Source organism: Andrographis paniculata, unplaced genomic scaffold (genome assembly GCF_009805555.1).
Source record: "Andrographis paniculata isolate CXL003 unplaced genomic scaffold, ASM980555v1 Contig14END, whole genome shotgun sequence".
NCBI classification, from domain to species: domain Eukaryota; kingdom Viridiplantae; phylum Streptophyta; class Magnoliopsida; order Lamiales; family Acanthaceae; genus Andrographis; species Andrographis paniculata.
Genome location: NW_026137424.1, coordinates 2,143,036 through 2,158,384, shown reverse-complemented (window position 1 = coordinate 2,158,384; position 15,349 = coordinate 2,143,036). Strand labels below are relative to the sequence as shown.

Here is a 15,349-nt window from a genome sequence, read left to right as displayed (position 1 = left end):
GAATTCCTCCGATGAACAACGCCGAATGGAGAAAATCAACATCGACTTTCAATTCTTTTACCCGACGGTTTGAGACCTAATTCAACAAATTCCTCGATATAATAAAAGTTGGTCCACTCTGTAGCCCGGCCCATTAGATTCGGTCCAAACCCTCTAACTCAATCTCAAGCCCAAACCCAAACCCATTTAGCTAGGGTTTGTTAGGTAGTTGATTTTGGTTATAACAGTTATTTGAAAATACAACTAGCGATATTTTGATGTAACATTTTATCAGATAATCTATAAATTTGATGTAATATTTTATGTCAATATTGCATGTAAATAGAATCTTAACATCCCAAAACATGACTACATGTTTTAAACGAAGCGTAACGTAAAGTAACATAATATATAATATTTATCTAATCCTTCAAAATGAACACGATGTAAAATTGAAATTCGTAACAGCATCGTAGTATTATTCACAAGCAAACTTCTTCACTCGACAAAATATAGTGAAATGACTAAAATGCCCTTGAGTGTACCTTTTCGACAACAACCGTATGGTCTCAGGGGGACTTTCTAGTGATATCGACACAGCCCTTGTGGAGCTGAAAGGCCGGGGTGATCCAACTCCCGCAGCTGCACTGGATGCCTGACCAGTTGAAGTACCCGACTCGCCCTGCGCACTTCGGACACACAAGTTTGCCCTCCACACCACCTTCCTCCACTGGAGATTAACAAAAAAAAAAAAAAAAAGAAAAAAAAAAGATCAGCTTATTGAATAATGTCAATGCATTGGGTAAAAGAACATACGGCATAAAAAGGCGCTAGCATGCTAGCATTCGACTTAAGAGGTTTCAAGAAAGAGGAGAACATGAAGTGTGTTCTTTTTTCAAATTTTACTGGCAAAATTGTCCATAACTTCTCTGATGTTTTGAAACTCAGCGTAGATCTCCTTTGTACTTTAAAAATTGTATGACATAATTTATATTTTCAAAAACATTGCATGAAACCCCGCCATGCAAAAAAATATAAATGATAAATCATCTTCTCATCACAAACAAAATGTAAAAGAGGGTTTTATGCCACGTTTTTTAAAGTATAAAAGGGCACCATGCAATTTTGAAAGTACAGAAGAATTTACACTAAGTTTCGAAACCACGAGAAAATTATGAGCAATTTTGCCAATTTTACCAAATTCTTATTATTCACCAATTTTACTAAAAATAAATTTTACATTTAAAACATCACATTAACGCCTAATTACGATATATAATACAAAATATATACACATACCGATAAAAGTTAGTAAAAGCAAACAAAAGATTGTTTCCTATAATACTTTCACAATTCTTCCCTCCCTCGCAACAAAAAATACTTGAAATTAAACACAAAACAAACATACTAAATTCGCAAAGAATTGCTTAAAGCATGTTTAGACGCAAGTGTTACTCATTCAATGCATCTGAGTAATTCATTCCTACGACAAAACGACATATCCAGTAACAGATATATCGAACTTTTTTTTTTGTCATAAATGAGCGACGCTAGAAACTTAAGCATGGTGACTTCTACCTCTCGATTTCACGATATATATGGAGTTTTTAGATGGTACCTGTAGTCATCCACTGAATGGGTTCTACAAAAACAGAGGAGCATTCGTTGTCGTTGGATTGGTTGTAACGATTCCTTTTTGGCCATGTGTCGCCTTCTCCAGGAACATGATCGACAACATTTTCCAGCGATGCAACAATCCTGTGGCATTTCTTGCAGCTGTAGGCTGGATAATGTGGCCCATCTCTCTCGACCGATGATGCTTCAGAATCAGAAGAAGATTTTTCGGCTGGTAAGCCAGGATCAGGAGCGAATCGAGAGCCATCTAGCTTATCTCCACGGTTGTAAGAATCGCCTGTCGTGTCAACATGTAGTACTATGAATTCGACAGATGAAATTCATGGCAAGAATTCGATCATATTGTAGGAAAAGAAAATGGAGACCTAATACTTTTAAGCGGAACCGTTTGTATATGGGACTGGCGTGATCGACTTTGTATCCCATTTGTTCAAACATTTTCAGCTGCTCGAGGAAACCGTCGTTTGGGCACACGGATTCGCAGCATTGCCGTAGTGATTCCAAAGCATCTAATGATCATGTAGAAAACAGGAAGTATCATTAAAATAGGAAGGAAAAAGAAGATTGGAAAAGAATGGAGCCGGAAGAAGATCTTCGACATAATTCCACATTCCATGTATTGTTTAAAAAAAGAACTGAAACCTGAAAGCAGCAAGAAATTTTGCACCTTCTTGTGATAGTCGTTCGGTTCTCATCACGTATGCCATAATAATAGCTACACTGCAAGAACGAGAAAATGGAAGTGAAATATCGATTGCGAATATAAACATAAAAATGAGGACCTCGAAAATATATATAGAATTTGTTTTAGTAAGGCTGTTCATTGTCTCGTTTTCGCTCATTTTAAATCCACAAATACATCAACATGAAAATCAAGAACTTAAGAGCTCAAATCTCAATAATGATGTAATGGAACATTATTTGATGTTAAATACTTGTAATACATAGGAAAAAGATTCGAATTGACAATCCAGCACCAATTATGGTCAGTTAGTGTATGCTATTGTGTCTATTACTTTATACTTTTCAGAAAGTCTCATTCCTTTTCTGTCGATAGGATTAAGAGAAAAATCAAAACTAGATCATTTACAAAGTCCTAAGAAAATATTTGAAAAAAGCAAAAAATAAACATTGCCCGTACCTTCTTGATACACCAGCAAAACAATGCACCAAAACAGATCCCTCTTTCTTAGCATCTTCGATAAAATCCAAGCACACATCCAAGTGATCCAGAAGATCTTCATTTTCGGAATCTCTCAAAGGCACAGCCATTCTTACAAATTTCAGATCCTGGCCAGCATATTCCAACGAGTAGAGGAGCTTCTGTGGTGGCAGTGAACTCCTCAAAGCATTATTCGAGATATCTTCTGCTTTCAAGTCCGCAACGTATACCTTTCTGATATGTTTGCTCGGTATTGAGAGCCTGCGCCACTCTGAGAAGAAGGATATAGAGTCTGAACTAAGAACGGAGAGAATGTGTGTGAATTCGTTGCTTCCATTTTGGAGAATCTCCGCGGCGTCAGTGATGTTACCAAAGAATAATCTTTCACGCACAAGATAAGGCATGTTATATGAACAGCTCGCACCTGCAGGCTTCCCAGAATCAGTCATGATCTGTCGCTTCCACATTACGAAAAACTTTTACACTACAAGCTATATAAATGAGTGGCTATAACACTACAGCTGAAGCAATTAATTTTAGAACAATTATGATTTGGAAGTAAATCTTAGGCAGCTATTGTTTGGTTTTAACCCTTCAACTTGTATTGACAAATCCAATTTGTCGAAAATTGTTAACCAGAACACATATGACCTGATCACCAATTAAGATTTAAGAATGGTAGAGCCCAAATTGCAACAGAATACTTAGCAGCAGCATTGAAATCTAACCTGCATCTTGATCTTGGGTTCCTACTTACTCATCAATCTTTTATTCAAAAAACAATTCCTCATTTCAATCTAATTATATTCCAAATAAGAGTTAGAATCTAAACAATTAGAATTATAAGTTATACTGCCCATTAGACAGTGTAAGAAAACACTTGTTTGTTTTCTATTGCGAAAAATGTTTAAGGCTGTCTCATTGTGAATTTTTACTTTATTCAAGAAAATGAAATTTTTCTCTTACTGAATATTATCCTTAAATCTCCTTTGACTGAAGTTTACCTAAAATTTGAAACTTCGATTTTTATTACCTAAATAATATATACATACCAAATTTGAAGCAAAGTTTTCTACGTATTCGATAGGTTTCTTGAACTGCAAAGCTCAAACAAAGGAAACTGTCAACGTATCCTTTTATTTTCCACTTCGCCGGGATATATCACTTCTTTGCACTACCAAACCAAACCAAATACCGGAAAATTACAAAACCAATCAACAACTGCAGGCCGATTAAATAACTGATAATATTTGAAATCCGTACAGTTCAAAACTTGCAGAAGAAAGTTCACCTCAAAAAATTTCATTACTACAATCTTAGAGCAAACTATAACCAATAAGCAATATATCAACACTAATTTCCTCATTGCAGGAACAACAACCGATCTAATCATGCTGCACCATTCATAACCTGACATTAATTTAACAGAAGCAGAATCGAATTAATTGATCAAACAAAAAACAACAATCAAGTTATTCCAGAGAATCAATCGACTTACAAAAGTAAAAAGAGGCGAATAAACAGAAAAACCAATCAATCAAACAACGCAAAGATACATAACTCGGCAGGGTGAAACCGAAATTTCAAAAGTCCGTGACAAATCATCACAATATTTTCAACTGTCAGAAGGATCTGCAAAATACCTTAGAGCTGAATATCGGAATATTCCGGCGAATCGAAGACAGCTGTCTCGGCGGAGCTTCCGCCTTCTGTCCGACGGTTCCGTGAACTATGAGCCGTTTCTCCATTTTATAGGCAGTTGGCACGTGTGAGTTTTTCTCCGTCCACTGAAGTCCAAAACGGCATTCCACGTGGCGCCGTGTGAATGGCTGCTACTAATTTTACTTATTTTCCATTACTTTTATATTTTTTTACCTCCCCTTAAATTATTCATTTTAATTTATTTAGGTATCATAGAATTAGTAAGTAATTAAAAATATATTAATAAAAAATAATTATATATTAAAATTAAAATAATTAAAAATTAATTAAAATAAAAAATAAATTTAAAAATTAAAAATTTAAAATATATATAATATATAATTATATTTTTAAAAAAAAAAATGGGAAAGGAAGGAGTATTTTTTAAAATAATTTTCTCTTCCAAATATAATTTTGTGGTTGTAGATTGAAACTTATTTAAAATGAAAGATTAAATTTTAATTTTGTTTAAATGATATTTTAATATGATATTTTATAAATGAATATTTCTTTCGTCCCACTTAATTTGTCTCATATTTTTATTTATGTTCCACATAATATGTTTTTTCTCTTTTTAAAAATTTAATTATAAACTTTAATCGCATTTTAAAATTCATAATTTAAAATTATTTTATGTTAATTAAAATATTAAAAGGACAAATCTTCATTTTAATTTAAGTATAATTTATCTTCATTTTGATTTAAAATATTAGAAGGACAAATCTCAAATTTGTAGGAAAATTTTAAAAAGTTTGAAATTAATTCTTTTTTAAAAAAATTGTACTCCCCGTCCCTTAACAATCTATCAATTTTTTATTTTGGTCTGTCTCATAACAAAGTATTCATTTTTTTTTAAGTAATTGTACTATCTACCTAACATTACAAATATTATTTCAATTTACAATATATTAAACAAATGTCATTACCTTTATATCATACCATACTAATATGGTTAATTTAGTCTTTTTATCTTTATTTCTACTTTATTTTAATATATGACTAATATTTCTAAAACTCCTTACAAAAAGCAAATGAATAGATAGATATGAGATGAAGGGACGAAATGAGTATTATTTTTTATGTAATTAATAATATTTATAATTTTAAAGTAATTGAATATATATATAAAATTAAAAAATTAAAATATACGTTTAACTATTTAAAAATTATATAGCAATTAAAAAATATATGAAATATGGATATCATTGTCGTAGAGAATAATAATTTCTATAATACAAAGTAAATAAAAAAAAATATTTTTGTTTATTTATAATTAACATAAATCAATTTTATAAAATATATAAAATTTTAGATATCGATAAAAATATTTATTTTTTTGAGAAGAGAGATAGAAATAAAAAGATTTTGAGTGGGTCTATATTATTTATGATACTGTATGTTATGTTGTTAATTAAGTTGATTTATATTTGTTAAATATATTTTAATTTAATAATTTTTACCAAAAATAAAAATGTGTCAATTATTACGGATAAACAAAAATTGAAATAGTGTCAATTATGGTGGAATAGAGAAAATATTAAATACCTATTGCAATTCAAATTTTAATTATTCGAAATTTAAACTCTACAACCAAGCACACCCTTGTTGACGAATTTTTATTGTTAGTTATTAGGAAATATTAATTTCGTCCCACCAATGATGTAAATCCTCCCTCCGTCCCATAACAAAGTATTCATTTTTTTATTTTAGTTTAACAAAGTATCAATTTCTTTTTTTTACTGATTGTACTGTCTACCTAACATTATAAATACCCTATGTTGTTGCATTTATATCACATATACTAATAAAATTATTTTAGTTATTTATACTTTATTCCTACTACATTCTAATATAATATTGATATTTCTAAAACTACCTATAAAAACAAATGAATATCTGGTTATGGAACGGAGAGAGAATATTAATAATCAATTTTAAGTTCATTAAAAATTTATTAATTTTGGTCAAATTCAAAACAAAATTAATTAAATTTAATCTCATAATAGCTAACACAACATAAATCCGATAGTATCAATGAACAGACTGTTTTAAACTCAAATGGATCAAGACAACTAAGTCGTGTTTTATTTATGTTAGGTAGAGGTATCATTAAATTAAAATTAATTATTTTTTTTAAATAAAATTGATCAAAAATTATTTTTCTATTTTAAATATTTTTTTTCATCCCAATTCAACAGAGCATTTTTAAACTTTATAATATATTAAAAAATAATAATATTTTTCTAATTTTTATATTGTGTAAAAATTTTTGAAATTTTTATCATTTGACTTTATGTATATGATATATTTATAATTTTAATGAAAATTAAGAGTATTTTTTATATTAATATATAATTATTTAAGAAAATAATACTTTAAATTGGACAGATAAAAACAATAAAATTAAAAAAAAAAAACTTTAACTTGGAACGGAAGAAATATATATTTCCTTATATAATACTCCCTCAATCATACAAATATATATTCATTTGATCGAATACAAATTTTAATAAAAGTTGATAATATTTCTTATTTTTCTATAATAAAAATATAATAATATAATAATTTTTATTTAAAATATATTTATTCTCTTAGTCCAAAACTATAATCTGGAATTTGCCACGCAATTAAAAAAATATTGATATCATATCGATAGTTGATAAAAAATACGAATAAAATTTTTTTTTGTCCTTGTGGTATTTTAATACAAAAAATAGTAACAATTATTTATAAAATAAAAAAATAAAAATAATTTTATAATAATATAATTATTTATAAAAATTAAACTATTATTTTAAAACGATCAATTATAATAAACAAACCCTCCGTCTCCATCGGAGAAAAAGAATTATTTTTTAAATAATATTTTATTAATTTTTGTATTGAAACAGAAAAATATTATTTTTTAATAATATTAATAAAAAATAAAATAAAATTTGTGTCACTCGACAAACCCTCCGTCTCCATCGGCCTTCAAAATCCATTCAAATCGTGTTTTTAAAAGCCAAAACCTTTTCAATTAGGCCTAAATATTTTTTTCGAAAACTATTTTGATCAATGCCAATCCTAAATGGCTAAATCCAAACTCATCAACTAGCAGTAGTAGATCTTATTCTCTCATATAACAATATCATATATAGTCCCAAAGCCATATGTAGATGCCATAATACAACAATACTAGCCCCATATATATATATATCATAAATCGATACCGGCGCCGGAGCAATGCCGGCACCGGCGACGACTAATCCGCGGAAGACGGACGATAATAATAAGCAACCCACATCCCATCCCGAAAATCGAACCAAGAAAATAATACGATACGGAACATACTCGAAAAAGAGAGAGAGACAGATACGTACGTACGATACTTACGGGGCGTAAGCGCCGTCCTCTTCCTCGTCGTCCTCGACGGAGTACTCGGCGTCGTCGTCAGCGGTGGCATCCTGGTACTGCTGGTACTCGGAGACGAGGTCATTCATGTTGCTCTCGGCCTCGGTGAACTCCATCTCGTCCATGCCCTCGCCCGTGTACCAATGCAGGAAAGCCTTGCGCCGGAACATGGCGGTGAACTGTTCGCTGACGCGCCGGAACATTTCCTGGATCGACGTCGAGTTCCCGATGAACGTCGACGCCATGGAGAGGCCGCGCGGCGGGATGTCGCACACGCTCGACTTCACATTGTTGGGGATCCACTCGACGAAGTAGGACGAGTTCTTGTTCTGGACGTTGATCATCTGCTCGTCGACCTCCTTGGTGCTCATCTTGCCGCGGAACATGGCGGAGGCCGTGAGGTAGCGGCCATGGCGCGGGTCGGCAGCGCACATCATGTTCTTCGCGTCCCACATCTGCTGGGTCAGCTCCGGGACGGTGAGGGCGCGGTAGTGCTGCGAGCCGCGGGAGGTCAGCGGGGCGAACCCGACCATGAAGAAGTGGAGGCGCGGGAACGGGATCAGGTTCACGGCGAGCTTCCGGAGGTCGGAATTGAGCTGTCCCGGGAAACGGAGGCAGCACGTGACTCCGCTCATGGTTGCGGAGATCAAATGGTTCAGATCGCCGACTATGTACGAGAAATAAAAACAATCTCGTAAGCATATAATATATATATCATATCAAACAATTATTTTATGATCGTTAAATAAGAAAATAAATAAACACAAGGCTCTATTTACACATTTTCAAATCACTTTCAATACTTTCGGTAATTTTTTAGAAAAACATTACATTAGATATTTATATTGCTAGATATTTATATTGCATCAAATACTTGAACTCGGATCCGTTCGGCTTGATTCAACTCGATTAAAGTTCGTACGCGAACGTTAACAACGAATCGAGCCGAACATCATAAACAGGAGCTTCAAATAATATAAATGTTATATATACATATGAAATTATACAGTAATTCATAAACAAATCAAATATCAATTTAAATAAATAAATAAACTAAATTCAAATTTCCACTTTAATTTATATATGACTCTAAAAAAATGAGACCAACGAGATTAATCGAGTCGAACACAAACACAAGCTCAAATAATAAAAATTCTAAACAAACAGAGCTTGAACACTTCAAACAAGCTCAAAAGCTGAACAAATGAACACTGATCTTTTGTAGGTTTTACGACAAAAATATCAAATCAAACAATTACTGCTCTTTTTTTATATTATACTACAAATTTATTTATGATATCAATATCTATTTATATCACATCAAACAACTATTCAAATTCAATTTTTTACTATTAAAAAATCTAAACCCAAAAACCCAAACCCACAAAGAAACACACCCTTAAAATTTTGTTTGATTCGATTCGCTAGTTAACTGCTCTAATCTTTTTAGTCAGATTTGAAGTAAACATGGCTAAGACTACACAAATAACTTCACAACCAAATTCATTATCAAAGATTTGAAGTATATACTCACAGCTAGGGGTGGTGAGTTTGAGCGTCCTGAAGCAGATATCATACAAAGCTTCATTATCAAGCACCATGCATTCGTCGGCGTTTTCGACGAGCTGATGAACAGCAAGAGTGGCATTGTACGGCTCAACCACCGTATCCGAGACCTTCGGGGAAGGGAACACAGAAAATGTTAACATCATCCGATCGGGATATTCTTCGCGGATCTTTGAGATCAACAAGGTTCCCATTCCAGATCCAGTTCCTCCACCGAGAGAGTGGCACACCTGGAAGCCTGAGCAAAAAAATCGAACCCGTTACGACAAAATCAGGACATTATTATTGAGGATAAGATCGATGAGATTTACCCTGAAGACAGTCGCAATTCTCGGCCTCCTTCCGGACAACATCGAGGACTGCGTCGATCAGCTCAGCGCCCTCAGTGTAATGACCCTTTGCCCAGTTGTTTCCGGCGCCGGATTGGCCGAAAACGAAATTGTCGGGCCTGAAGATCTGGCCGTATGGGCCGGTGCGGACACTGTCCATTGTTCCAGGCTCGAGATCCATGAGCACTGCTCGGGGGACGTATCGGCCGCAAGAGGCCTCGTTGTAGTACACATTGACACGCTCCAATTGCAAATCTGAAGTTCCGATGTAGCGTCCTGTTGGATCGATGCCGTGTTCGTCGCAGATTACCTCCCAGAACTTCGATCCAATCTGGTTGCCGCATTGACCGCCCTGGACGTGCAAGATTTCCCTCATGTTTGCTGTGATTCAAAATGTAAAGATGAATTAAATCAGTATCTATTCAACTCTACTGTAAACAAACGTTACCAAAGATCGGTTAATTTAACAACAACAAATGAATCTATAGCAATGATTTAGCTGAACTCAAAAGGTAAAAGAAAATTGAAATCAGTCGAGCCTAAGATCTATGCATTTCTACTGAAAAAAAAACAATAATAACATTTTCAGAGTGTGATTAACAACAACAAAAACTCATTAGCAGGCAAATGAATCTACAGCAACAATTAAACAACAGATCTAACATTACAAACACCACCAGCTGAATCGAAGTTTGTACAGCACAATAGATCAAATGCTGGATCGATAATGAACTTAGCAGATCTTAAACCATTTAAAATCAGAAAACCAAACGTATTTGTAGTGTTAGATTCATTTGCAGTTTTTGTTGTTGTTAATGTCTCTGTAAATCTTTTTACAGAAGAGATGAATCGAAGTTTGAACAGCAAAGTAGATCAAATGCTGGATCGAATATGAACTTCGCCGATCTTAAAATCAGAAAACCAAACAATGCTGCAAACTACATCCTAACGGATTAATCAATCGAATACGACAATAAACGATTCAAATTTTCAAAAATTCAAAAGCTACAGACACACAATAACCATCTCGATCCACTACATTTTTCACACTGAACTAACACGATCTACCGAAACAAATTTCAAAACCTCACAGAAATCCAAACCACTAGAAATGCACACTACAAAAGCAAAAATTAAACTCAACCAAAAGCAGATCCAGCGAAGAAAACTGAATTCCCAACAGAGTAGAACAAATTACCTTCGGATTTACAAAAAGCAGCAGCTGAATTCGAGATCCGATCGAGTGAAGAGAGCACTTCGACCGACAGTAAAATGTGCGGAGCGTGTGAGGGAAAAATCTTCTGCCTAAGAAGGTTATTTATTTCTGAAGAAATTCGGATCAACGGTTCAGATTGCTTCCCTCCTATATTCAGTGTGTTTTTTAAGCCCCACGATTGCGACCATCCGACGGCTTGGATGGAATGGTAAATCTTTTCAAATTTTGTATCGATTTTTGTATGTGCGTGAAATGACAAGAATGCCCCTGACATTCATTCCAACGGGCACGTGTCCATAAGTCGTACGTACTGGTTTAATGTTAGCCCAAATTCCAAGAAAATATAGACACGTGTAAATATCAACGCACTTATTTGGTTAAATTTTAAATTTTAAATTTAAATAATGACTTAATAGTAGTAGTCCCTCGGTCCACTTACAAAGTTTATATTTATTTTTGGCACGGTATTTAAAAAATAATAGTATTTTAATTATAATGAGTAGTTAAAAGTAGTGTAATAATATTTTTACCCTTACTTTTTTTTTGTGTAAAAGTAATGTGATGTAAAATAAAAGATATTTGTGGAAAAAAGTAGGGTATTTAATGAAATGTTCTATTTGTAATTGGACGTTTTAAAATAAAAATATATAAACATTATAAGTGGACAGAGAGACTATTATTTTAGTCTTTAAAAAATTATGCAATTTTTTTTTTATTCTTATTTATTTATTAAATTTATATATAAAAAATTATTAATACTAAAAATATATATTTATTTATAATTTTCTTATATTTTTATATAAATAATGATGATTAAAGTGTTCCTCCTTTTGCTCCACTTTAAAGAGATATTTTGAGAATTTAAAGCAAATTAAAAAATAATATTAATATTTTATTAATTTATAAAAATATATAAAGTTTTTTATTTTTTTTAATTTATGTAGAAAGTAACAGTACGTGTAATTGTATGGTATAATTTAGGTAAAAAAAATTAAAGATATTTTGTTATTAATGTATAATTATTTTTATAAAAAAAAATACTTTCGAGTGAATTGGATAAAAATAATAAAAAAGAAATATTTTAAATTAAGATGAATGGAGTATTTTGTTTTTTTACTTAGCTATGCTAAATTTTATTACTCTTTTTATCCCAATAGAATAGTCTTGTTTACTATTTTTCTGTCCTAAAAACGATAGTTTTATTTCTATAAATAACCATATCACCATAAAACTATCAATACTTTTTCATTTTTATTACACAATTGCTACTACTTTTTACACTAATACACTCACAACGGCAAAAAAGTCTTTTATCTATACTTTTTACCGACTATCAATATAATATAAATATTCCTTAAATCTCGTGTCCAACCCAATTAAGACTATAGTTCTGGGACGGAGGAAGTATTTTTTATTTATGTTCAAATAGTATTATTACATCTTTCCTAAAAAATCAGCACATTACTTTTTAAATATTAGTATTATATTGGTTTATAGTGAAAAAATATAAAAATGTACTTATTAGATTGTGCGATATAAAAGTAACAATATTTGTGTAATATATTAAAAGTTATAAGGATATTAATTATGTTAGGTAGTTGTACAATTTCAAAATTAAGAAATTTTACATTTGTTTTGGAACGGAAAAAAGTAAAAAATAATACTTCATCCGTCTCATATACCGTGTCTGCTACACTATAGACAGTGTATTTTATGAGGAGTATAATTAGTAGATAATTAAAAATATATTAGTGAAAATAATTATCCTATAATATAACTAATTATAAATTAATATTAAGATAACTAATTAGTTAATTAAAATTTAAAAAAATAAATTAAAAAGTTTAAAATAAGATTAAAATGCGTAATCATTTTCCGACATGGAATGTGGAACGAATAAAAACAACAACGTGGATTTGGTATGCGGGACGGAAGGAGTTTCATTTTTATGGGACGGAGTGAGTATTTTATTTTTTATGTTTTATAGTAAAAATGCATAGGGTGTTTGTTTTTGCGAAATAATTGAAGGAATAGCTTTTTTTAGGATAAACTGTTTTTTAGTCCCATAACTGGACCCCTTTATCATTTTAGTCCCGTAAGTGAAGCCTGTCGCAAACTAGTCCCATAAGTGAAAAATTTTCGTTGTTTTAGTCCTCCGGCGTCGGAGACGCCCGCGTGGCTCGCCGGAGGTGACGTGTCCGCCAGGTGTCTCGCCAGGTCAACGACACACTTGGCGGACACATGGATTTTTTTTTTTCATTTTTAAAATTTTTTTTAATTGGACTAAATAAAAAAGTACAAATAAAATTTAAAATAAATTAAAAATAAGTTTTTTAAAAAAAGTTTTAAAAATGAAAAAAAAATAAAAAAACCCACGTGTCCGCCAGGTCAGCGACACCTAGCGGACGCGTCACCTCCGGCGAGCCACGCGGGCATCTCCGGCGCCGGAGGACTAAAACAACGAAAAATTTTCACTTATGGGACTAGTTTGCGACATGTTCCACTTATGAGACTAAAATGATAAGGAGGGCTAGTTACGAGACTAAAAAAACAGTTTACCATTTTTTTTTATATGAAGTATAAGATATTGTGTAAATAGTATACAAATAATAAATGTTTATAATATATATTTTTTTGAAAAATGTTTGGGCTATTTTTGCAAAAAAAACACACATAATTATTCTCGATAAATATATCATGTATACGATACAAAATATTATCTAGCCTTTTTATTATTGTATATGGCCGTGTTGATTAAGTTTTTATAATAAAATTAAAATTGACCAATTTTTCGTTAATAGGATCGAAATTTCTTCTTATTTTTCTCATATTTAATTCGTTATGTTTTGGTGTTTTAATTTGATTTGATAATAATAAAAATAAATAAGTGTTTGATGTTCTATTATGACTACAAAAAATAGTTTCTAATTTAATACTAACTTTATCCAATATTTATTATTTATTATTTTTTTACACATAAATTTTAATAATATTAATAATACACATGCCATAGAATATAATTATGAAAATATGGTTTTATTTCTAGAAAAAGATAATTTAGCTAAATAGTAATGATTATACTCCCTCCGTTCAATGTAATACGGTGTATTACTGTAAACACGGGAATTTAGGTAAAATATAATTAGTAAGTAATTAAGAAGTGTATTAGTAAAAATAATTATTATTTAGTAAAAATAATTATAGATTAAGATTAAGATAAGTAAATAGTTTAATTAAAATTAAAAAAATTATAAAATTTAAAATTTAAAATGTGATTAAAATGCATAATTATATTTCCAAAAATAGAAATGACAAGTTATATGGGACGGACGAAAATAGAAAATAGGGACAAATTATGTGGGACGGATGATGTATTTTTTTAATAACATGTAAATTATAAGATTCTCTTTAAAAATTATGTGAGGATTACAATTACTAAATCAAATAAAATAAACATGTTGATTTTGAACATATCAAAATAATATATATATATATATATATATTGATTTTAAAAAAGTGATATACCAAACAAAATTAGTATTTGACTGATTTTTTTTTTTTTTTAATTTCTCTTCAATAAATATATATATATTCATTCAAAACTTCATATATATTTGCAAACTAATTTATATTAATTATAAATAAAAAGAAATTGTATTTTATTATTTATTATATTAAAATTTATTTTCTACAAAATAATATATTTATATAAATATTTCGTATATTTTGTTAAAATAATTAAACACATATTTTCAATTTTTTTAAATCATATATATTACTATATCATAAATAAAATAAATATTAAATAAATAAATAACTTTCAACTCAAGAATCCAACCGGCCATCTATTTTTGTTCTCATCAAATATTATATATATCCAGCTTAAGGGTCTCATTTATTTTTTTTACGTATTGATTTTTTAATATTAATTATTATATCAAAACGTAATACAAATTAAGAAAAAAATTGCAAAAAAAACTTCAATTAGTGTCCTATAATACTAATAAAATGACATTTGTACAAAAAATTATTCAAATATAAAAATATTTTTTATGTTAAATAAAATAACACAAAAATATAAATGTGACCAAAAGACTATTAATTAAATAAATCCAACCCTAGTTAATATAACAATAAATATGTCAATGGATCTACTCTCCATAACTAGTTAACTACCCATAACCACATATTCCCATTACATGTCAATTCGATTCTACGGGGTGGGCACGATTTTGGTATTTGTAAAATATACAGTATTTGATATTCGAATCGAATCGAACAAATATTCGAAATCGTGAAACGTATCTAAATCAAAAATTTCGGTTAACCGAAAATATTTGTAATATTAGCAAATAATTCGAACCGAAT

The 15,349-nt window shown here is 30.7% G+C and overlaps 2 protein-coding genes across 4 annotated transcripts; both read right to left on the bottom strand.

Annotated features, from left to right (window-relative positions):
* Window positions 1–374: 374 nt before the first annotated feature.
* LOC127259683 (uncharacterized) lies at window positions 375–4,549 on the bottom strand. Of its 3 annotated transcripts, XM_051287213.1 has the most exons (7): window positions 4,420–4,493; window positions 3,829–3,950; window positions 2,756–3,200; window positions 2,282–2,334; window positions 1,980–2,123; window positions 1,598–1,891; window positions 375–709 (listed from the first exon to the last, which is right to left on the bottom strand). In XM_051287213.1, the coding sequence occupies exons 3-7, from the start codon at window positions 3,178–3,180 to the stop codon at window positions 549–551; spliced, it is 1,077 nt and encodes a 358-aa protein (XP_051143170.1). In that variant the 5' UTR covers window positions 3,181–3,200; window positions 3,829–3,950; window positions 4,420–4,493; the 3' UTR covers window positions 375–548. The 3 variants fall into 3 exon arrangements, with proteins under 3 accessions (XP_051143170.1, XP_051143162.1, XP_051143177.1); XM_051287205.1 differs by lacking the exon at window positions 3,829–3,950 and having other exon boundaries at window positions 4,420–4,549; XM_051287220.1 differs by lacking the exons at window positions 3,829–3,950; window positions 4,420–4,493 and adding an exon at window positions 4,275–4,376.
* A 3,017-nt stretch (window positions 4,550–7,566) lies between these two features.
* Window positions 7,567–11,097, bottom strand: LOC127258938 (tubulin beta-5 chain). Its single transcript, XM_051286025.1, has 4 exons — window positions 10,964–11,097; window positions 9,748–10,146; window positions 9,405–9,674; window positions 7,567–8,537 (listed from the first exon to the last, which is right to left on the bottom strand). The coding sequence occupies exons 2-4, from the start codon at window positions 10,139–10,141 to the stop codon at window positions 7,849–7,851; spliced, it is 1,353 nt and encodes a 450-aa protein (XP_051141982.1). The 5' UTR covers window positions 10,142–10,146; window positions 10,964–11,097; the 3' UTR covers window positions 7,567–7,848.
* Between the last annotated feature and the right edge of the window lie 4,252 nt (window positions 11,098–15,349).